The sequence below is a fragment of the Chaetodon auriga genome, chromosome 7, assembly GCF_051107435.1.
Source record: "Chaetodon auriga isolate fChaAug3 chromosome 7, fChaAug3.hap1, whole genome shotgun sequence".
Taxonomy (NCBI): Eukaryota; Metazoa; Chordata; class Actinopteri; order Chaetodontiformes; family Chaetodontidae; genus Chaetodon; species Chaetodon auriga.
Genome location: NC_135080.1, coordinates 8,922,526 through 8,944,912, shown reverse-complemented (window position 1 = coordinate 8,944,912; position 22,387 = coordinate 8,922,526). Strand labels below are relative to the sequence as shown.

The following is a 22,387-nucleotide window of genomic DNA, read 5'->3' as shown; positions in this document are numbered from 1 at the left end:
GCACTGCTGCAGATTCAACTTCTCAACAGTGTATAAAGTGGTTAAAATTAGCGCAACCTTAAACATCTACAGCAGTTAAATGCAACATGCACATGCAGTGATATCAATCCAAAAACATCCGATATGATAGTAAAACACTAAGAGGCACAGTATTACTGCACAGTGAGTACTTTTACTATTCATACTTCATGTGAATTCTGCTAACGATGCCCACATGATATCAATACATCCCCATTTTACAGCTGAAAATGAGAGCTGTCATTCCTCTCAGGTGGACAAACTGTGTGACACCGTTTCTGAATTACCTCAAATACATCTGCAGTTTCCTGTAATTTATCAACTGAGAGGTATTAATGGGATTACAGTCATTTGTAATTATTGAATTAGACACTAGAACGGCATTTTAATAACTGTGCATGAGCCTACAGGAACCTCCATTGTTGAAGAAGCTGCTTTACGTTGTCTGATAAGTCCTGGCAAATGACTGCATGGTGGGTGACAAAAGGTAATGGTTCACATCCGGGTGAGCGCGGTTCCTCGACGGACCAGCAGCGTGAACCGTGCCCATACTAACGGGATTCGGATGGTTAGTGAGAATGGAATTAGCTTATCAAGGAGAACATGTCATCCCAAAGCCTCATCCAATCACCTTCTTATGTTCTGCTTAATGGGATCCAATTGAAGGGTAGCCTAATTTGTCTGGGGCCTTTTGGGACAATGAGCTCAAGCCAGATTGAAGAATTCAAAGAACCTGTTTCAATATTTAGAAATGTTTCATCAGGAAACCCAAACACTGAAGATAAATCGGGAGTGGACGTGTCTGGAGCCGGCAAACGGATTTACTTACACTAGTTGTGTGTCGTGCCATCTGTGCCTCAGTGTCGAGCTTCACGGCCTCACAGGCTGCTTCGAGGCTCAAAGGCCGACCCTCTGGTTTTCAGACAGAGCTGCATCTGCAAATGGAGAATTATGACAACGTAATTAGACAGCTGTCCAGTCCAAGACGGCTGGATGAAGAGCTTACTTTGCACAAACATAAATAATATTCTTTGCATGTTTGGTTAGTCATCATTGGCATCCTGCCGAGTACAAACCAGAGAGCACAACCCACTGACTGCAGAACCTTTGAACACCCTTAAATGTGAAGTAGAAAAGTGAGATGTGAGTGCATTCAGTGCCTTATTTTTACTTAAAGGGTAAAAATCTCAAATCAGTTTGTGTTGATTGTACTCAGAAACATGAGTTGCATCATTCTGCATGAAGTGAAGCAGGAGCATGAAAACTAAATAAAGTCGATCTGCTGTGTCTTCAGATGGATCATTTCTTGTATTAATTAATGATCAAGATGGTGAACTGCTGACTGGCTCAGGTCAAATTTTATCAACCTGTTCTTTGTTCTTACAAAGCAAAGAGATCATGAGGCGTTCAGGTCACAGATGTAGTTTATAATAAAGGTGTTTGCACAGAATAAGCTTTCAGAGTTTCTTAAAACTCCATTCAACTGATTTATTGTCATACTTGTTAAACTCGTTACTGGGCAGGGTTTGATTGTATTGATTGTATTGTATTTTTAAAAAATGCTCTATTTTTGAGTGTGTTTTTGATAGAGACACTATTTCTGCATGTCTCTGCATGTTGCAAAAACAGTGTAGTATAGCATGATATTAGTATGTATCGTCATTGTCTTGTTATTCCAAAATAGTGAAACTTACTAAAAATTATAAAAGTACGTCATAAATATCTGTAGAGGCTGTGCACAAAACATTGTCTTGATATCATATAAAGGAATTCTTCTGAAAACAAATCACATATACAATAGAAATAAAATAAATAAGCACTTCAAATAATTGTTACGTGTCTTTAAATTGTGATTGACTGATGAAATTTTTCTTGTGTCCAACAAATGAGTCTGTGCCAAATAAATAATCTTAAATGATAATTACCACAAATTTCTCGTGAAGTTTCTTGTGAAGTTTTTAACTTCACAGGAAACATGAGAAACTTGTCTTAGTGAGCTCACAGAGCCTTCAACACAGCACACCACTAATAAAACCATAGTTAGATAAAACATATTAAAATGTATCATAAATTCAAAAAAAAAAAAAAAAAAAAAAAGCTAAAATAAATGACCTTGAAGTGCAAAAGGTTTCCAATTCACAAGTCAAATATTCATATTAAAACACCTCCATCAGATGAGTGAGTGCAGGTGTGAGGGGTTTGGTTCCATCCACACTGCATTATATCACATTAGAAATGGACTTGGCGGTCTTATTGTCTTGCATCTCTATTTGAAAACCCCTCCTGCTGCTACATAAGCTGTCTTTCTCTAAACTGAATCAGAAGGGTTTAGGGGTCTGATGGGATTAGTTTAAGCCATTAGGAGTAGTTAATGGTCTTTCCTGGTGTTGGTAAGTAACACTGACTAATTGGCCCGAGCCAGCAGACAGCTGACAGTGGCTCACAGCAACAGGTGGACCCTGAAGTCACTGTTCGGGGTCCGTGGAGGGGATTCATTCGCCTGTGAGCTCAGTGGATCCGTTCAGTCAATGTGGATGATATTTAACTGAAGGAAAGGACGTATTAGAGGTTTTTGATGAAAAGAGGCTGGAGGAGCTGGACGTTTTCACTGGATAACAACCCTCAAACATCAGGAAGTCGAGATTTTACGCCGACTTCGCTTCATCGCACAGGTGAGAAACGTTTACAGCATGTATGCATTTGATTTTAGAAGAATAGTGAAATACAGATGGTGAGATGGATGCCAACTGCATGTTTGTAAAAAGTGTCAATTCAAATGAACAAACAGCAAAATTAAGATTTGTGTTGTCTTTTGAGCGAGTCGGACACCTGATAAATCCTTTTTCTTCCCTGATATTATGTTCAACATGCAGGAGTTCATCATTTCAGGACTATTTACATTAGTGCTGCAACTGTTTTAGGCTTGCAAATATCAATTATTTTCATTATCAATGAATCCTTCATCTACTAAATCACCTACCAAGTTGATGGTCTATAACACGTAAGAATATAGAGAAAAATCAATCTGTCAATGATGAAGAAAATCAGAAAATGTTTGCATTTGAGAGCCTGGAACCAGTGAATTTTTACAAGTTCTGCTTAAAAATGACAAACTTTTATCAGAATTGTTGCTTAAGTTTCTAATCGCTGAGGCACAAAATTCATCGTTTGGTCATTTTTGTGTGTGTTACTAATTGCAGGTGTTAAATATGAGCTCAAATCTGTTAACATCTGACACCTGAGGGGCGCTGAGAATAAAAAAAAGTCATCAGTGCATCTCAGGAAGTATTCCGATTCGCTGCTCGTGTCCTCAGGTGACACAGCGAGTGATGCCTCATTCACCGTTTGTGCTCCTAACAACCAGCTCCTTCACGAGATTAAGAGATTTCTATGAGACGCTGACACGGACGAAATTTAGAGAACATGGGATGTGGAGCCTCCAGCTAATCTTGTCTTTATGAGAAAGGAGGGATCAGTCTATCGGATTGCCGTGGCCTAGAGAGGTTAAAGGGGCGCTGACACAAGCAGCAGGGTGGAGGCGCTTCTCAGAGACGGGAAAGAGATCCTTCGTGGAAACACTGGGTGCGCCACAGAGAGGAATCCACTTTTCTTTCATTCAAACGCAATTACGGAAGGTTTATGAATATTATTTACTGTCAGTGATCAAAAACACAGACACAGAGCCTTCTGATGAACATCATCTTTGAGAATTTACAGTGATATGAAACAAATCCTCACAGCTGAGACGCTGAATGTGGAGAATTTTACTGGAAAATGGAACAATAATCTAAGTAGGTGCCGACTAATAATAGCTCATTTTTTTGGATTTGTGCACGTCAGAAGCATCAATAAATATTTTCATTTCTTGCAGACAAAGCTGTTTTTATGTATGTCAGGTTCCTGTTTCCTATCTGTGTTTCAAACATTAATTCACAGCACAGTAAGTCACAGCGGTAGCCTCGTCGAGTCTAAACTGATGCACTGCCTATCAGAGTGCTGCCCATTCACTAACAGCATTACTAATCATGTGTCCTTGGAACGGATGGATCCCAAATTAATTAAATGGATTGGCACACTGAATGCATCAATTGGATTACTGCCTGTAATGCAATCAAACAAGATACTGTCACTTACATGTGATCTGCAAGGCAAATTGCCTGAAAAGAAGTATGTGTTTTACTATCTATTTTACTGCGAATGTTGGCTGATTCTGCTGTTTGTGTCTTGGTTGTGAGGGTGATCCTGAACTGCTCCACACATTATTTCAGACCAGTGTGTCTGGATTCCAGTGGGCCTCCAACCTGCCTCATTCATGCCAGGAGCAAACTCATTCAATCCAGTTCCTCAAGCTCCAAAACACACCACACAGGCTGGTTGGACCAACTACGCTCCCAGCTAAACATGTCCTACAACATACAGTCTGAAGCAGCACATTTGTTGTCTTTCCTCTAGAGCAAAGGTTGAGGTTCAAGGATTTGGCACAAACTTTATAGTCCATAGTCCATAAATCCACTTAGAAATCATAAAAAAGGACAAAACAAAACAAAAAAACGCTCCTTTTGACTCCAGAACTTGCCTGAAAATCACCACATTTTTACATTTTTCTCAGTATTAAACTGATCCAGTGACAGTTGCCTTCACACCAATGGGCACACTGCAAACAGGAGCTGCTAATATACAGGTGTACAAAAAGTGTCTCTGTGGTGTTATCATATACCTCCGGAGTCCACAGTGTCAGACCTTGAACACCCCTGCTCTAGACTGTACCATCCAACCTGCTCAGTAACTAAAAGCACTCTCTCATATCTCAGCAGCACATTTCATATGTTCCCTGCCTGGTTCATCAACATCTTCACATGCATCAGCACACCCACCGGCATGCCCTCACTCCCATCCTGCACCAACCCTCGACCATCCTACCTGCTCCAATGGGACCTCTGGACAGTAAGGTCAGCTGACGTGTCATTATGATGCACTGTTAACATTTGCTTGGTGGTGATTTTATTCAGAACTATCTTAACCTCATTCCTGCACATTTAAAGTCACTGTCTTTTACCTCCTGCTGCAGCTCAACATGCACCTTCCCAGAGGAACAACCAGGCCCTCTTTTGTTCCAGTCACTGTCTTTCACAGAGACGCACAGAAGTCCTTCAGGTCAACAGTGAGTCCAACATGCAGCAAGCAGAACTAACATGTCAGTGCTGCGACTGAAAAGCTGGAACTGAAACTACTCTTTCCTCTGTTTTTTTGTTTATTTTCAAGAAACGAGGAAGATGGGGGGCACTGCACGTCTGTATTGCATGGAAGATTTATTATCAGGAACAACTCAAGGTAATAACTAAATGCATCAAAATCTTAGTCACAGAAACTTGTGCATTTTAGCCTTTTTTGTGTGAAATTAAATTCATTTGGATTCATAGTTATTTATTTAAATGAAGCCATAATGTGACAAATGTATTTTAATTATGATTGTATTTTTCATGAGTTTATAGCTACAAAAGGTTTCCAGTCAGACACATCTGTACAAAGTTTTTCAGTTGACGGACATTTACAAACTCAGTTTTAAGGCGCTACACCTACAGGAAAAATATCATTAGACATTTTTGGAGCTCATAAATCTAAAAAAATAAACTGCATGTTTTAGCTAGAACGGATTTTTCACTGTGAGTTTTATATCTCTGTATCTGATTTCAAAAGTCATTTGTGCTTTACAAACTGTATTTGATGCATAATTTCACAGAAAATGCAGAAGAAGCCTGCGCATCCTTCCACCAGTCCGCCTGACTCAGTGCAGCACACAGAGTCAGACCAGACCTCAAATCTGGGTGAGTTCACCGACAGCAGTGTCAGAAACAGCAACAGCTTGGTCTGTGTCATATTATCAAAGCTGATCTTCTTCTTCATGTGAACACTCAGGGAAAACAGCTGAAAATGTACAAGAATTCAACAGAAGTTATCCCTCTGACCTTCACACATCCTCACCTTGCCACAGCCGTGAGAGGGAGAAGCTGGACTGGGAGAAACTGGAACAGCCCTCAAACCTGCACTGGAAAGAGAGGCTCGCTGAGGAGAAACACAGGGGCCAGCAGGCCGACAGAGCAAAGGACTCACCTCTGAGAGACAAATCTTGGGATCCGGCTGTGACTCCTGAGCCTGGCAGCAGACGCAGCGGCTCACTCGACAGGAAGAGGCCGCTCGAGTGCGACGGCTTCATGGAGGTGAAGCGGATGAAGCAGGGAATTGAAGACAACCAGTTTGATCCATCTCATACACATCCTCACTTACACACCGCACCAGTGCAACACATCAGTGATCTGTCTGCCTCGTATCCTGACAGCAGCAGATGTAATGTCAGCAGAGCTCCTGCGGGACTTGTCTCTTATACAGGAGTTGAAATGTATCCCTACCAAGCTGCTTCATGGGAGCAAATGAGGGACGTTCACAAGACACTGGATCTCCACAGGAGACGAACTGCTCTAAAAGACTATTCAGTGAACACCTGCAAAGCCATCAGGGTACCTCTCGTAGCACAGAGGCAGAAAGAGGCCTTTCATGGCTTCTTTGCACCACCTCTTTACCTCCCTCTTGCTTTGAGGCAGCAGGAGACGGTTTACCTCAGAGGGAGGGAGTTTCTACACTCACGTCATGAAAACTGTCATCTCCAATGCTGCAGGCATCAACTTCTTTATCCTGGCTTTATGGCAACGCCCTACCTGGGGCTCCAGGGTCTGTGCGACAGAAAAGGAGAGCAGCTTTTCCCATAACAACTCATTTACATTATGTCTGAAGTTCACTGGTCGCTCTGGTCTGTGCAGAAATTCAGTGGAGCTTCACTCTGCCCTACTTGAAAGCCGGTGAACGTGGGAAGCTTTTGATTAAGGTCTCAAGTATGAAAGACACTCTTTGCACTAGAACAGCTTTAACTAGAACACTAGTGCTGACTTCCTTAATGGATTTTGGCACCTGTGCAGTCACACTTGTGCTGTAATGACTCCCTCATTAAATTGGTTGTTTGATTAAATACACTAAGATTCGTGTGCTTGCTCTTTTTTAATGGTGAGATGTGATAAATGCTTGTTAGGAGGAAAAAAATGTTTAAAAATGTTTGTGAAGCTGCAAAGCTAAAATCGAATGCAGCTGAGTTAAAACTCGACAGCCATGCTGGTGGCTTCGAGCATTGACTTTGAGCTAAATGCTAATGTCAGCATGCTAACATGCTGATGTTTGGTGGGTTCACCATATTTGCCATCTTCATTCAGCACTTTAGCAAGCTAGCATTTGCCAATTAGCACTAAACACAGAGTAACGTAAGTTTTGCAGGTCACAAACCAACGTATGTAACATCTCTTTAATGTTGCAGCTGGTAAAAGTTCAGCTTATTTCTACAATATATGCTACCAGGTAGCTTGTGATTCCACCAAGGATCAATTAAGTCTTATTTTTATCCATAAATATACATCATAATTCATTTGTTGATATTTTCTATCAATAATCTGAATCTGCAAAGTGTAGCAGCTCAAGGTTTCAAACACATGTAGTCAAGTAAAAAGTCTATTTCCCTCTGAACTGGAGTGGAGTAGAAGTATAAAGTTGCATGAAATGGAAAAAAACACCTCAAAATTGTACTTAAACACAGTACTTGAGTAAACTGACTCAGTTACTTTCCATCTTTGCACCAATCAGCACGGCCTCCCCTACAGTCGCTATGAGCGTGACTAAAAAACAAACAAGAAAAGTTTACTTTTGTATCAAAAATGTATTTAAAATTTGTAACAATAAAATTAAGTGACACTCCAAGGCTACCATAAAAATAACGTCCTCTTAAATCCTTGCATGGGCATCATGGTGGGAATGTCACAGAAAATGGAGCGGAGGAAATGACGTGGAACTGGTTTTGTAGTGCTTTTATCTTCCTCACATGAGCTTCGTCAGAAACTTGAAATTATGCTCAAAAGGCGATGTCATTAACGAGACACGTCACAAAGCTAAGCCGAAGTATTAGAGCTGCTGTAATGAGAGTGTGGTCTCCAGCAGAGAGATGAGCTTCTCAATGTAGCACCACTATAAAAACACTGAAACCATGACAGAGCTTTGGCTGGAAAGAAAACAGGCAGTCACGTCTCCGTCACACAGCTCCATATGCATGTTGCAGAAACCAGAGCCTGCGGTGGATGCATGGTGCAGTGCAGCCTGGAGGACTCACACCACGTCCATGCCCAGCCCCCGTGCTACCTCTGTCAGCGCTTGAACTGCTCCTGATGTCCCACTACCATCACAGTCCTCCTGGGCTAATCCTCCAGGCTCCTCCTCAATGTGAGGGATGGTGCTCATGACACAGTAGACGGGAGAGTCGCTGCCTCTGGGGCTGGGCTGCGACGAAACGTCTTCACCTCCAGAGAGCTCTGAGGAGTACGACGAGGAGGAGCTGGAGGAGGGCGAGGAGGATCCTGCGGGGGAGCTTCGGCCACTCTCCGGTGGGACCGCGGCGGTCTTGTTCCGGCTGCTGGTTCTCTGACTTTTCCGGAGGCTCTGCGGCTTCTTGGCCATGTTCTTCATGATCTCCTTGGTCACTTCCACAGTCTCAAAGCGCACCATGTTTACTTTGAGGAAACCATCTACATCCTTCCTGTATCTGCGAAGAAAGTAACCACACATCAAATATTCATTTCTGTCCTTACTTATATTGAAGTACCTTGAATGATATTTGATGCACCCCTGAGGGCTGATAAGCTGAGTGGCTCTAAGAAGCGGTCGTTTCAGTGGTGATCAGCAGATGTGACGCACCTAAAGCGGGAATGTCCAGAGGGCCATTTCAGCTCATGCTTCTTGCGAAGGTGAAGCGTGAGAGTGTAGCACCAGGAGAAGACCTTATCACAGATATGGCATTTATATTTAGACATCCCCCCGACCTGTTGGTAAATATCAAGTAATGACGTGAACAACAAAGCATCATTATAACCAGCGTGTAAGGATGATCTAAATAGGTGGCGTGCTTTCTGCCGGCCGGCACTTGATGCTAACGAACCTCGTGCACTCTCTTGAAGTGGTGGCTCATGGTTTGGAATGTGTGACAGGAATAATCACAACCCTCCACAGTGCAGTGATACACGGTGCCCTCATTGTGAACCTCTGTGTGCTTCTGTAGATCACGCTGGTTCTTAAATCTGTAAAAACAACAACAAAAAGATACAAAGATACATTTTGTTTTACAGCTGTTTGTCTGTTGCAGTAAATGTTAGAGGGCCTGTTGAATGAAAATGTGCATAAAAGGATCAGAATAAAATCCAAATAACAGTCTGGAGCAAACAGCATGTTGATGAACGTTAGTGTTACAGGTTACAACGTGTTGTCCATCTCTTCCATTTTTTCCTTCTGTGAAAGACTTTGTAAATGCTACAAAGAGGTAATGAACGATGACCTTTACGATAAATCAGTTTAAAGATATTTAATTGAAATTGCTGAAACTTGATATCACTAATCCCAAATTTACGACAAGACAATTTCGAGTTGTTGTACAGAATCTAAGCATTCCCTGATTCCCTGATCCAGTTGTTGTCACTCAGAGATCTTATCAGCTATCAAAGATCTACCTCTTGTCACAGAAGTCACATGGGAAGGGCCGCTCATCACAGTGGCGGAACCTGATGTGGATCTTCAGAGCTGCCAAAGTGGTGCAGGTCATGTCACAGAAGGGACACTTCACCTGATTCACTGGGAAGAAAATAAAAGAAAACAAGAAATAACTAAATTTAATACCGCAATTTTAACCGCAGTTCAATTTTTTTTCCTTTGTTGCACAAGTAATTTTGCTCCCACTCCTTCAGTTCGCTACACAAACGGCACTACCGTCCAGCAGAAGACCAGCGCCACAGTTAAAGAGGAGGAAGAGGAGGATGATGATGACCTCTCCCAATTTTATCTTGGAGATCAGTTTGGATATTACTCTCTCTATGATAACGTGATTTTAATGAGCCTCAAAATGGACTGGACTACATTACAGCCTAAACCTTTTCTTCAAGCAAAAAATTAGAAATTATTAGGTCAACATTGTCAAACCGACATAATACCAATCTGGTCAGACAGAAAAAAATGTATAAAGAAAATGTCACCATTTCCAAGTATTTTAATGTGAAAAAACATTACAGTTACATCTGGGTAAAGTATAGTAAGTGATTGGAAAAGAGCTCATCATTAAACAAAAAACAGTAATCAGAACTGTTCTTAATTAGATCTAACCAAAATGTAAGCATGTACAGTGCAATCAAGCAACAACTTGAGATTAGGGTGGTAGAAAGTGATTACCATGCTGACGGACGTGATCCCTCAAAAGCCTCTCGCTGGAAAAAGCTTTGCCACAGTGCTCACACACCAGCGACTCTGTTCAAATGAGACGTGTGAGCATACAGAAGTCAGTGTTTATGCAACACATTCAGCGCAGAAATGATGCAAACCACAGCATCCTTCTCACCTACTGGCTCGGCCTGCCTGTGCAGGTGGTCAAACAACTTTGTGTTGCTGGAGAACATGCTGCCACAGGTAGGACAGGCGACAAGTCTCTCCTGAGTGTGGCTCCGCATGTGTTCCCTCAATCGGTACCTGATCTTGAAGAACGCATCGCAGCCTGTGATAGAGACACGAAATATACATAGTATTATGCTAGAGCAGGTGAAGTTTGGCCACACAAGGACTTCTTTCTTCTTCTTTGCTCAGTCGTACCTGTCCAGTGGCAGAAGAGCGCCTGCTGTTGCTGTGGGAGAGACTGTGGCTCAGCACTTTCAACATGATTGTCCACATGTCGGTAGAACCACTCAGGGTTGTTAAATGTACTCTGGATGAAGACAAAAATATCAGTTCTATAATAATGGCGCTATCATTTGATGACTAATGAGTGGCTTGAACTGAAAATACCTACATCACAGTGCTCCCATTGGCAAACGTATCCGTCTGATCCTTCAGGTACCAGGTTGTTGCTGTGCAAGCCCTGGTTGCAGCTGGGCAGATCAGGACGGGACTTGAGCAGCTGTGACCCGATGAACTTGAGCTTCCCGTGGTAGTTGTGGAAGTAAGCATGGACCTCCAGCTCTGCAGGGCTACCCATGGATAGAAATTCACACCCATTCCAGAGACAAGCATACTCATCTAAACAAAGAGAGGATAGCAGTAATTAGTGCCATTAAGAGAGGATAGGTATGACAAAATGTAAATTTACCAAATCTAACCCAGAGTAACAATGATGCCATTTCAGCTGTGGCTGCTTTGAGAGAAAACACGGACATAAAAATCACACACTTGAGTTACTTGAGACTTCAAAGCATGTTTCAGATACAGCAGTCCTTTGCAGAAGCACCACAGTACTCAAAGCAAGATAATGGTAGCTTTAGGTGTTATTCAGATCAAATTATAATAAAAATGTTTCTCCCTTGAGGACAGGAAAAGCACTGTGCAACTGACAATGATATACTTTCTTCTAGAATTGCCAAGGTTTCTTGTGCAAAAACAGATCTTGATCTCAGTGGAATGTCCTGACAAAATGAAGTTTAGAATGAATGACCTGTCATATTGATTATCATATTGATTTCAGGCAGTATCTCCCAGCCCTACATGTGACCCGTCCTCACTCACCCAGCTCCTCCAAGGCGTCGTTGTCTCCCAGGTAGTCCTTTAAATGCAGAGACATATGATCGCTCAGCTCCTCCATGGTGTGGCCCTTGAAGCTGCACGAAGCCCACTCACACACCACCTCGAAATTGTCTAGTCTTTTAGTTGTCATCATGATGGGGATGACTGTGTGCTCTACTGCTGCTACACACACAACCCCGACCTCCTAAACAGAAACACACAGAGCTGCAGACGTCATTACGGAGAGAAAAAAAAACAACTGTGGCCTCCTACACCTTAGCTAAGCAACTTCACTAGTTAGCATACAACGCTGGCTAGGCGTGGCTACAAATTTAAACATAGGTTAACTCACTTAGGAAATGTTTTAACCGACGTTAGCTCAAATTAGCTGATAATCTAACGTTATATTAGACAATCTACACGTTATATTTGCTGAGGGTTACATTAACTAGAAAATATTTGCAATCGTTTCCTAGCTAACGAAACTAGTAACTAGCTAACAGTTAGCTAGAGTACTTCTATCTTAGTATGCTGTGTTTATAGAAAAGTTAGTATTTTGGCTAACAGTCTAGCTGCCACTGGACCTGTCACGGGTTTGAAGTGTCGGACTTCTTAACAGCTCACGATAATGATCATTTTTGACCGTTTGAGATATTATTTAACAGCTTGATGTTCAACTTGTACACACACACACTAAAATTTCCGACACTTGTGACGAAGTTTTGTAAACGCTTCTTACGGGTATTAACGTTACTTGCAGCAGTAGCCTAGTGTTTCTTCCCTCCTCTGAGCTTGTCTGCTTTTGTTTATTTCCGGTCAGCGCGCGGCTCCAAGCGGAAGTTATTCTTCTTCGTCTGTTTTTTTTAAAACGGATGATGAGTAGAGCACGCCGCCTGTTAGTGGATGGGAGTGGTCCAACAACTTGAAAACTGGAGCAAGTGTAAGATGAGAGGTTGTCTTAGTAAAATTAATTCAGTTTTAGAGAGAAACTCTGCACACAAACCTGCTGATTATAATGAATGAGCTAATATTAAGTTACTGTTATTATTAATAATTGCTGCACAGTACTTTATATGTGCCGTGACATTGAAGTTGATTAATTGTCCCAACAATAAATTGTCCTTTCTGCCACACTCTTCAAGCATAATTTTATCTTCCAGTACAGTACTAAACTCCTTATAGGTCTACAGATTTCTAAAAAGTCTAAACACTGACAGGAAGTTATAAAAACATCCCATTCCATTGTTGAGTGTTGAACAAAGAAGCACCACAAGTTGACATACAGACATTTCTCCAAAACAGTCTAACTTTATTTAGTATATATTCCATCAATCACCACTACTAAATTTTTGCAGTGCTTTAGCTGAATCCCTGTGTTTAAATGTGACCCTGCAATACAACCATGACTGTTGTTTTTTCATGTGTAGTTCATAATCCTGACACGGAGAGCCTGGTCATGGATGCTATGTTGCCCTCTTGCATTGGCCAGGTTGTATTCAAAAGTTTCTTTGCCTTGTATTATTCAGAGATTAGAGCCAAACTAGAGCAGAAACTACATATCCCATCCAGCCTGGGGACACCTTGGACACGCCCAGGAACTAGAGGTTAAGGAGAAGGATATCTGAGCTACTTCACAGACTTTGCTGCAGCCAGTTTTATTTTTACACAGGTTCACATGACTTGTGCGTATGCAATAGATCCTAACCACTAGAGGTCATAATTTGCTGACTATCAGCACCACAGGAAGCAATGTCTGGCATGTCCAAGAAATACAATATTTCATTGAAGGTGTATGCAAGTCACCCAATTGTTCCCTATTGTTCACTGATATCAACAGTGCAGGTGGTTAAGAATAGCCATTTATGTTACAGGGCACATTTCATCCAAACTTGAATTTCATTAAGGTCGTTACACTTGTGTGTCAGAGACTGGTTTGATGCAGACTCACAAACTGGGAGCTCCCATCATGCTGTTAGTCTGCATATTCATTTCATGGCTAGATGACATTTTTACATAAACAGACAGGGGCCTTCAGTCAAAAACAGTTGCTCCTTCAACATAACAAAAATGGGTGCCCAAATTATACAGTATATTTCATACAGTGTCAAAGTATGTGAAATTTCAGTTCTGCTCTTTCAACACAATATAATAGGGCATGTTGGTGGGTTTGTAACCAGCCAGACAAGTCTGTTAGAGAGGGGACAGAGCTTAGGCAGCTCCTGTGCCATCGCTGATCTGTTATTCAATATTTCATGCTGCTCTGCAAACATAAGGGCCCATAACAACTGAATTATTCATGCATTTTTATGTCAGGATGACTGATTCACAGGAAAATGACCACCAGCATCCAAAAGCTGAGCAAGTGAATGAACTGAAAAATGATCAGATAAGGTTTTCCTTTTCCATTTGACCTTTGTTTTATCTAAGACAAATCTTTTGTTTTAAAATGGGGCCATTGTGCATCTCTCAGTTAATCTCTGAAATGTCGGGAAAATGGAGAGAGCGATGCACTAATGACATCTCATATAAACAGAAACGCCCTTTAAATGGCTCCAAATGTTAGCTAATTTTTGAGGATTAAAACATCTGCAGGACACACCATGCTGCCTCTTGAAAGAAATCTTACATACCGTGCTTAATTTGGCCTCTAGAGGCGCTGTAAGAAAGGAATCCAGGCCTGGAAAAGGATTTCCCGGATGACACATAGAATATAACAGAACAAACCAGTGATGGTTAAACTTAAAAAAGAGTAATTCAGTGTGCTCGATTACTGTGATTTAGTCAAGATTTGCTTAGAAACAGATTCCCATATAGCTTATCCCCCCCCCCCTTTTTTTTTAAAGAAAATAATAATAATTAAGCAGATATACATCGAGTATTTTTCAGACACCATCACATTGAGCGTCATGTTGCATTACAGATTCAGTTAATGTATAATTAATCAAACCTGTAATAAAGAAGATCTATAAGTAAGAAACAGCTGGATTAGTTAATAAAAGATTATTCTTACACATCTTCAACTCCTCCTTTAATCATGGCAGCTTCTTCTTAAAACTTCATTAGTAATGAAATATCAGCTTACACTGGGATATTTTACTAGTGCAAATGAATCAAGTGAAGATAGACGGAGATAGAATTTTATATATATATAAAACAACAAATATATATCGAGCATTCATATATTGCACTTTGGGAACGACAACTTTTCACCTAGAATAAAGATAGCAACTAACTCCTGCACTTTTACTGTGCTCGTGATTTATGCCTTGATATTATTCTCATTATTTAGAAAAATATAGAGAATAAAGTTAAATTACTCCCTATTCCTGTAATATTCAAATGCCGTTACATCAAATGCGAAAAATACAAGTATTTATTTTCTGTAACACAAAAGGAATATTTGACGTGTGAAGGTGGAACGCTGTTCTTAAAGGCACTGAAGAAACACTGACGCCCAACAACAAAGGATACAACAAGTCACAAGAATCTAGATCATCATTTTAATCAGAGTTCATTCAGAGCAAGCTGAGAATACAAGCACAACATCACAACATGTCTGCAGCGGCATGACATTGTCATATCATCATTTCACTCTGGTCAACACACGCAGTCCAAACCAGACAGCATATACGATGAGAGATATAGCACCAGGGTGTTGGAGTGCATAGCAGCACGTCTAGTGGTTGGGTCAGACTTGATGCTAGCAGGCAGCAGGCTGTAGAGGTCAGACACGAAAAACTCGCTCACTCACGCACACACACAGAAGCTAAAACTGGAAGCAGAGCCATGGCGGGTAGTGCTCGACTCAGCCCTCGCACTCCGGAGCCATGTTGGCCACTAAGGGCATCACGAGGGATGACTGTGTTTACAACCAGAGAGAGAAGGGTGTGATGGCATTTTAGTAAAAACATGACACGCTCACAATGAACAGACGTGATTTGCGCATTTTCAGACAGCAGCATTTTAAAGAGCTGAACCACAAGTCCTGGCCCATTCCTTGTTCTTCAACACCTGGAGAGATCAGCCCGTTCGGAGTGAAAATTCGTGAGCAAACACTGGAGGCTCTCCTTTTTTTCAGGCCGATATGCAGCTTTTGTTTTCTTGTTTAGCACGACTAGCATCACAGCTCAGAGGAGTGGATGGAGCACAATGTCATAAAATACTGAGACATTGTAGAAACTGTAGTGTTCCCTTTAAATTAAAGGAGCGGATCATTTAGATCGCAAGAAATGTGTTTGTGGGTGAAACCATATTGCTGGTGTGTTTATTGTACAGCTTTAACAGCCACTAGACTATGATTTTACATAATGTGTGTACTTTAGTTTGTCGGTGTGACCAGAATCTATTACTACACATGCATTATATTTGAAAAGGTCTTGCCCCTATACATTTATCTTAAATGGCTCAATTTACAAGCTAAAATGTGACTGACTGTGACAATATAGTCTGCTAAAATGTTGCTACTCAACCAAAAAAACGGGGTCCTGCATGCAAGCCGTAGCAATTATATTACAGTTCATTTGGTTTCTTAGCAACCAAACTGATGAAACCAGATATCATCCAGAACAACGAAATGAAAACCAGGACCATACAGCGGAGGCACTGTAACTAGGAAACACAACCGTTAAACAGATTTTGTACTTTAACAAAACCTCTCATGTGATACAGTCTCAGAGAAAAAGCATCCCTTTGACATCTTCTACAATCATTTTAATATTGATCTGAATTGTCATCCATTCAGAGAAAGGTAAAAATGCCCTTTCATACACATATATGTGTACTGATGGCTCTTTTTTATAGCTTGCTGCCAAACAGAACTCATAGTAATGATGTGCAAATTATGTGCTCAATAATATAAAGCGGTTCTGTGCACCAAAATACAAGGAATCACATACTTTCACACATTTACATACACACGCACTCACACACACTCACACACAGTCTACAGTGAAATTATTTGCATTATTCTAAAAGCTCAACATCGGTGCCCATTCAAAGGTGAACAATATGTGACAGGACAGCAAAAACAACAGGTCAGGAAATAAACCAAAGGGAAGAGATTGGCCTAATTCGTCAAGTAGACTTTGATGGCGCACATGAAAGCGTAGAGATGAATCGCTTTCACTGCTTCGCTTCAGTCAGTCTATTGCTGATCTCTTTGCTCTTCTTTGTGACGACTCCATCTGGTTTGGCTTCTGCAGCGCCCAAAGATGGCTTCTTCTTGGCTGACTGGGAACTAGCAATCTGCTTCTCTTTTGATTTTTTCACCATCTTCCCTGTTGTTGTTGTTGGTGTCTTTTTTGGTTTGGTGCGTGACACTGGTTTATCCACCTTGTAGAGAAGAGAGGTGAAAACACTGAGATCAAACCATCAAAAAAAAAAAATTAAATTAAACTGATGTTAAAGCCATAGTTTGGTATTTTTGGAAATGCACTTATTTGCTTTGTTGTCGAGAATAAGATGAGAAGATCAACACAGCGCTCATGTCTCCCATTAAATATGAAGCTACAGTCAGCAGCTGATTAGCTTAGCTTAGCATAAAGACTGGAAGTGTGGGGAAACAGTTAGCTTTCGGGGGTTATGTGCCGGACTATTTCTTGGCCTGGGAGCAGTGACTGCCTGGAGCAAGACTTCAGGAAGTCAGCTGCAGCTCCATATTTAACAACTGATCTTCTCATCAAACTCTCAACAAGAAAGTAAATATTGCTTAACTCTCAGAGACTCTAAAACATGTCAAGGTCCTATCTCAGCATGCAATACATACCTTTTCTTTATCCTGTTACTTAAACTAATGACAGGCAAATGACACCATATGATACACTGCAGGTGATCTTTGCTTTATGTGATTAGTGCAATGAAGATAAAAGAAAGAAAAACAGCACAAAAGGTGTATTTGTGCCTTTCCTTTTATAGAAGAGTGGTTCGTGCAATTTTCTGTTAAAATCAACTGTCAAAGAAAGCAGAGCATAGAAGATACATGGTTTATATTAGTATATGATGTTAGTCTTACGCTTTAAAGAATGAAATATTTTGGTAACATTCATCCATTAATATGGGGGCAAAACCTAGATGCTTTAGAAGCAGGAGGGAGTCCGAAGGATTACTGGGTCAAATTCCCACAGTGACTGGGAAAATGCGGATGCAGTGATGAATGTACCCCTAAATAAGGCTTCTTTCTGCTCTTCTGGAGTTGAAACATCGATAAAAGACTTCTGGAGAAGCTCCCAAATGTTCCAATTGTATTAATGAGATGACACACAGCAAAAAAGTTGCAAACATGCTCAACTTTTGCTGAATAAATAAACCTTAAAAGCTAGTATATTGTACAAGATGGCAAATGTTTGTAGAAACTCTTTCTCATAGTAAAAATGAAGGGCTCTATTTCTGTGATTAAAAGGATTGTAGTGCATTTTTGTGAATTTTGTTTCCACAGACAGTTAGGGTGGAGTTACGAGAAATAGGGATTCTGTCACTGATGCACTCAAAAAACCCTGAAAGCAGTGCACTGTGCACCATTAAACACATTATTAGTACATTCTTGATGCCGTGGACCTTGAAGATGAAAGTAGATGCATCATACTGAGCTGCAAACTGCTACCACGCAAATCACACATCAGAAGCCAAAAGTATAACATCATCTGCAAAGAAGTTTGACCGATGACATCAAAACTTCCCACTGCCATTGGCGCCGCACTCGACTGTGCCTGCAGTCAAATGTGTGCAGACATGGGAAAACTTGTCATTTTGCAAAATGAAACTGGCATCAAACCTCGTCACTGAAATAGAGCCCTAAACAGCGCAGATGTGTTTAAATGTATGCTAATCAAATGTGAGGAGGTTTTTGTCTTGTTGGCCTCTTTTGTTTTGATTCTTATCTGTCACTTCACCACCGAAGCTTCTTTGTTTCTTCCATTTATTAATGAATCCACCCTCTCGAATAAACCCACAGACTATGCACGGTCAGTTTTTAAGACTACTAAGCTGCACAAAGGGTGGTGGGTGGTGCAGGCTGAGAGGTGGGCAAACAGTGAAGATGTGGCTGATACGTTTTGCAGGATTGCATCTGGCAGCTGGGGGTGATACATGTGACCGCGGCTCGTACCGGCGGGGGCGCATACTGAGTGTGTATGTGCGTGTACAGTATGCGAGTTTGCGTCTGATCAATTTGAGGTCAGCCTCCATGCCTTCTAGAAGAAACAGAGAACACACCTGACTACAGCAGATTAAGAACAGAGCTGCTCTCAGTCTCTGAGAAGTCCTACAAGAATGAGAGAGGGAGTGGCCATATGAACACACTGCTATAGACACATTATTCACCAATGCTCTGTCTGCACCGGCTACAACATGCACGCAGATACCAGTCAATATCTTCACACACAGGCCTACTTTAATATGGGATGAAATCACGTGTTGCTGTAATCCAAAGTTTGGATATTAATGTAATATTTCAAAATGATGCAATCAGTATTTTATCTATTGGTGTGTATGCAGTTATTGTTTGTTTGGTTAAAATTTACGCAGATGATTCATCTGCATGATGGAATAATATAACAATATGTCTGTGACAAATGCTTACTGTGTTATCTAAAATGTCTTAACATTGAAATAAAAAGCTATTTTGCTGCCGTTTAATAACTCTGAGAACCAATCACCTGCCATTAGGCCACAGAGGTAGATGGCATGCAACATTTATGCAGCAGCGCTTCCAGTTAGTCATAACTCAAGTTCAAAATCAAAGTAAAACAGAGAAACAGTGTGTTACTCATAAAGAACTGCACCTAAGACACAGCAGGGCTAATTACGTTTTAGACACGACTATAATTCAATGTACTTACAGGAAACTCAAGTCATGGCAAACGGCAGCAGTACTTCACAGACCAGCACTAACATCAGCGGATCTGTGCCTGGACTCACCTTGGCAGGCTCCTTGCTGGGCTCGCTGTACAGGCTGCGTATCCTCCGGCGCTCCACCATCTTGTTGTCATTGGGGTGAGCCTTCACCTGCTCCCCCTTGAATGTGGCACTGTAGCTGGTTTCCAGACTGGTCTCCTCCACGGGGGGTTTGTACTGAGACGTAGCTTTGATGGGCTTCACTGGTTTCACATCCTTATATGCCTTGAACTCAGTCCTAATGAAGATGGATGAAGGCAGACAGAGGGGATTGTATGGCTGCAGCTGAAGAGTCATTTCATTATTGATTGATCAGACAGTTATTTTCTCGATTAATCATTAATCATGTTTTCCGTACTTTTACCAGCTTATTCCCAGTTGAGTGGTGTGCACCGTTAACCTTGATGACCAGCCACCCAGTTAGCTGCTCATGCTAACAAAGCAGCAACTTTCCAACATGTTTTGCAAGTTATGGCTTGTGATTGACAAACAAACATGGCTAAATTGGATTGGACATATATTGACAGTAAGAGACGTTTATATTAAGCGTTAATAATGTCTCCTGTTGACCAGAGCTCAGCACCAGGCTGTGCAGAGCTCTGGAGCACATGGACTCTGTAAAAAGCTAAAATCAAGGCGTGTGTATTAAGTATTAATGACTCTCTGTTCTACAACTGGAAACTGGCACTGCAGTGTGTACTGAATTGTTGTTGTTGTTGTTTTTTAAAGCCGATTTGTTGAAATCAAAGGTAGTTTTGTCTTTAATTGACATTTATTTCATTGCTAAATGTAACAGGGAAGCCTGTTTTTATCAGACATAAGAGAGTGCAGGTCAAAGATAAAGGTCATGTGGCCTTTCAGCTTCTGAGGATCATCTCTGATGTTTCCTTGTTTTCTCGTACGTGTCTGCGTTCTTCTTTTGTGCTGCTGCCTCTTATTATTAATCTAGCGTCTCATTAATTATGTAATAAGATCTTGTTTGGTTTTATGGCTTACCCATAGCATATAACTCTGCTTTAATAAATGGCACATTAATTTATTTACTGGTCAGCTCAGTTCATTTGGAATAAGTTTCTCTTCGGGAAACTAAACAGAAAATTGAGGGCACTGGTACATTGTATGTTAAACTCAATATTTCAGTGGGGCAGACTGCAGCCAGCACATCTTGTTAACTTGCATGCATTATGCATCCTCAATTCAATTTGGAGGAAGCCTTTGCAAAGAAACCACGAGAAGATACATGATTACACTGAAGCCCTTTACTGTCTGCCCTCATTCATGGGCAACTGCATTGATTTGGTAGTACTCCTAGGAAGGATAAAGCAGAAAAATCAATAATGCAGCCTTTATCTGTGGCAATATCAGTTTGCTTTGGAAATCACTGGAGATTGTAACCAGAGATCACTACCAAATGCCCCTTGATGTTCTCTAAATGTTACCACAGCACAGAGCGCAGTGGCACACCTTTGTGAGCTGCTGCCAGGTGAAATTACTTCAGAGATGTTGTGTAACGGGGGATGCAGCTTGTCAAAAGCCTCAGTTGTAAAGTCACAGGTGAGCAAAATAAAGCATCTGCTTTTATTTCCGCGAGCTCAGAACAAACCAAGAGAGCATTGCGTCACCCCCCACACACCGTGATCGTGGCTCGTCCTCTCGCAGACTTACCTGTAGCTGCTGGAAGTGGACATCACCTCCTTTATCTGCCTGTTGAGAGCGTCTGCAGCCGCTCTGCCTTTCCTCTGCTCGGCGCTCGCCTCTGCAGCCACCTGCGCCTCCGTCTTTTCCCCCGCTGCTCTCTCTGCCGACTTTTCCCTCTTGGCGCTTTTCTTCACCGCCTCCTTGAACTCCTTCTCCTGCGCTTTCTCCTCCAGCTCGCTTTTCTCCACACCGCTCTCGGCCTCGGCTGCAGCGTGCTCCTGCTTGCTCCCCGCGCTCCGCTCTGGCCCGCCGGAGGTGCCGGTGGGGCTGGGTTTGGGGATCCAGGGGTGGTCGTGCTTCCTCGGTATAGGCCAGGGCTTGTAGTCCTTCTGATACTGCGTTTCGGTGTTGAACGGGGCCGCCGAGCGTTGGTACTCATTTCTGGGTTTGCAGCTGGGCTCGGGGCGCACTCTCCACGCCTTGAAGTCTTGGCGCATGACGGACGCAGTAGAGCCATCTTTGCACGCTGCGGCACCCGTCGCGGGCGGTGCCTTCCCTGCCTCCTGCTCGCCGGGATGGGGCTGCGTTTCTATGGCAATGGCTCCGGCCCTCTTCTGTTTCGGCTGCGGGTGATGGGGAAGGTGCTGCACGTCGGCCACATCCGAGTATTTGGTGAAAACCAAAGGCACCGCGATGTCCGCTTTGTCCAGCTCGGTCCAGAAGCGGTTGATGCAGCAAGCACGCGTAATGCACGGCCAGGCCATGGTGATAAATACTAGGAGGCTGTCAGGCAAAAGGATGCGCAGAAAAACTCTAAAGCTGGAATAAACGTGTTAATAAACGTCCTACTCACGACTCGAAGACTTGCAAGTGCCCGTTCCCTCACCCCGTCCCCTGTTTTTGTCCAGTCAGGGTTATTCCTCCTTCTAGCTTTATGCAATTCTCTGCTGAGTATATCTCACCAGTCTTTGCCTGAGACTTTAAGGAAGTAAGGCCCCCACGCCTCCCTCTCTCCCTCCTCCTGCAGGGTATTTGTTCTTATTGGAAGTTTAAATGGACTTTGGGCTTTGCTGTGGAGTGCACATTGCTGTCTGGTTGCGCATCAAAGCGACCCCACCCACACTTGTGTGATGCTACGAGATGCCCGGGGTCTGCACTGTGAGTGCACGGTGAACTATCACCTGAGCTCGTCACCGTCTGGCCAGCAGAGAGGGAGGAGGAG

The 22,387-nt window shown here is 42.1% G+C and overlaps 3 protein-coding genes across 4 annotated transcripts; 1 reads left to right on the top strand and 2 right to left on the bottom strand.

Moving 5' to 3' along the window:
- The first annotated feature begins 2,441 nt into the window (after positions 1 to 2,441).
- LOC143323613 (uncharacterized) lies at positions 2,442 to 7,039 on the top strand. Of its 2 annotated transcripts, none has more exons than XM_076735551.1 (6): positions 2,442 to 2,690; positions 4,833 to 4,967; positions 5,087 to 5,179; positions 5,281 to 5,349; positions 5,759 to 5,843; positions 5,935 to 7,039. In XM_076735551.1, exons 2-6 carry the CDS (start codon positions 4,875 to 4,877, stop codon positions 6,780 to 6,782), a joined length of 1,188 nt encoding a protein of 395 aa, XP_076591666.1. In that variant the 5' UTR covers positions 2,442 to 2,690; positions 4,833 to 4,874; the 3' UTR covers positions 6,783 to 7,039. The 2 variants fall into 2 exon arrangements, with proteins under 2 accessions (XP_076591666.1, XP_076591665.1); XM_076735550.1 differs by having other exon boundaries at positions 4,830 to 4,967.
- A 314-nt stretch (positions 7,040 to 7,353) lies between these two features.
- LOC143322869 (histone H4 transcription factor) lies at positions 7,354 to 12,462 on the bottom strand. The gene is made up of 10 exons (XM_076734277.1): positions 12,377 to 12,462; positions 11,641 to 11,842; positions 10,931 to 11,157; positions 10,735 to 10,846; positions 10,487 to 10,639; positions 10,321 to 10,395; positions 9,609 to 9,729; positions 9,044 to 9,182; positions 8,803 to 8,927; positions 7,354 to 8,650 (listed from the first exon to the last, which is right to left on the bottom strand). The coding sequence occupies exons 2-10, from the start codon at positions 11,789 to 11,791 to the stop codon at positions 8,218 to 8,220; spliced, it is 1,536 nt and encodes a 511-aa protein (XP_076590392.1). The 5' UTR covers positions 11,792 to 11,842; positions 12,377 to 12,462; the 3' UTR covers positions 7,354 to 8,217.
- Positions 12,463 to 15,123: 2,661 nt separating this feature from the next.
- Positions 15,124 to 22,371, bottom strand: map6b (microtubule-associated protein 6b). Its single transcript, XM_076734920.1, has 3 exons — positions 21,193 to 22,371; positions 19,552 to 19,765; positions 15,124 to 16,968 (listed from the first exon to the last, which is right to left on the bottom strand). Exons 1-3 carry the CDS (start codon positions 21,927 to 21,929, stop codon positions 16,759 to 16,761), a joined length of 1,161 nt encoding a protein of 386 aa, XP_076591035.1. The 5' UTR covers positions 21,930 to 22,371; the 3' UTR covers positions 15,124 to 16,758.
- Between the last annotated feature and the right edge of the window lie 16 nt (positions 22,372 to 22,387).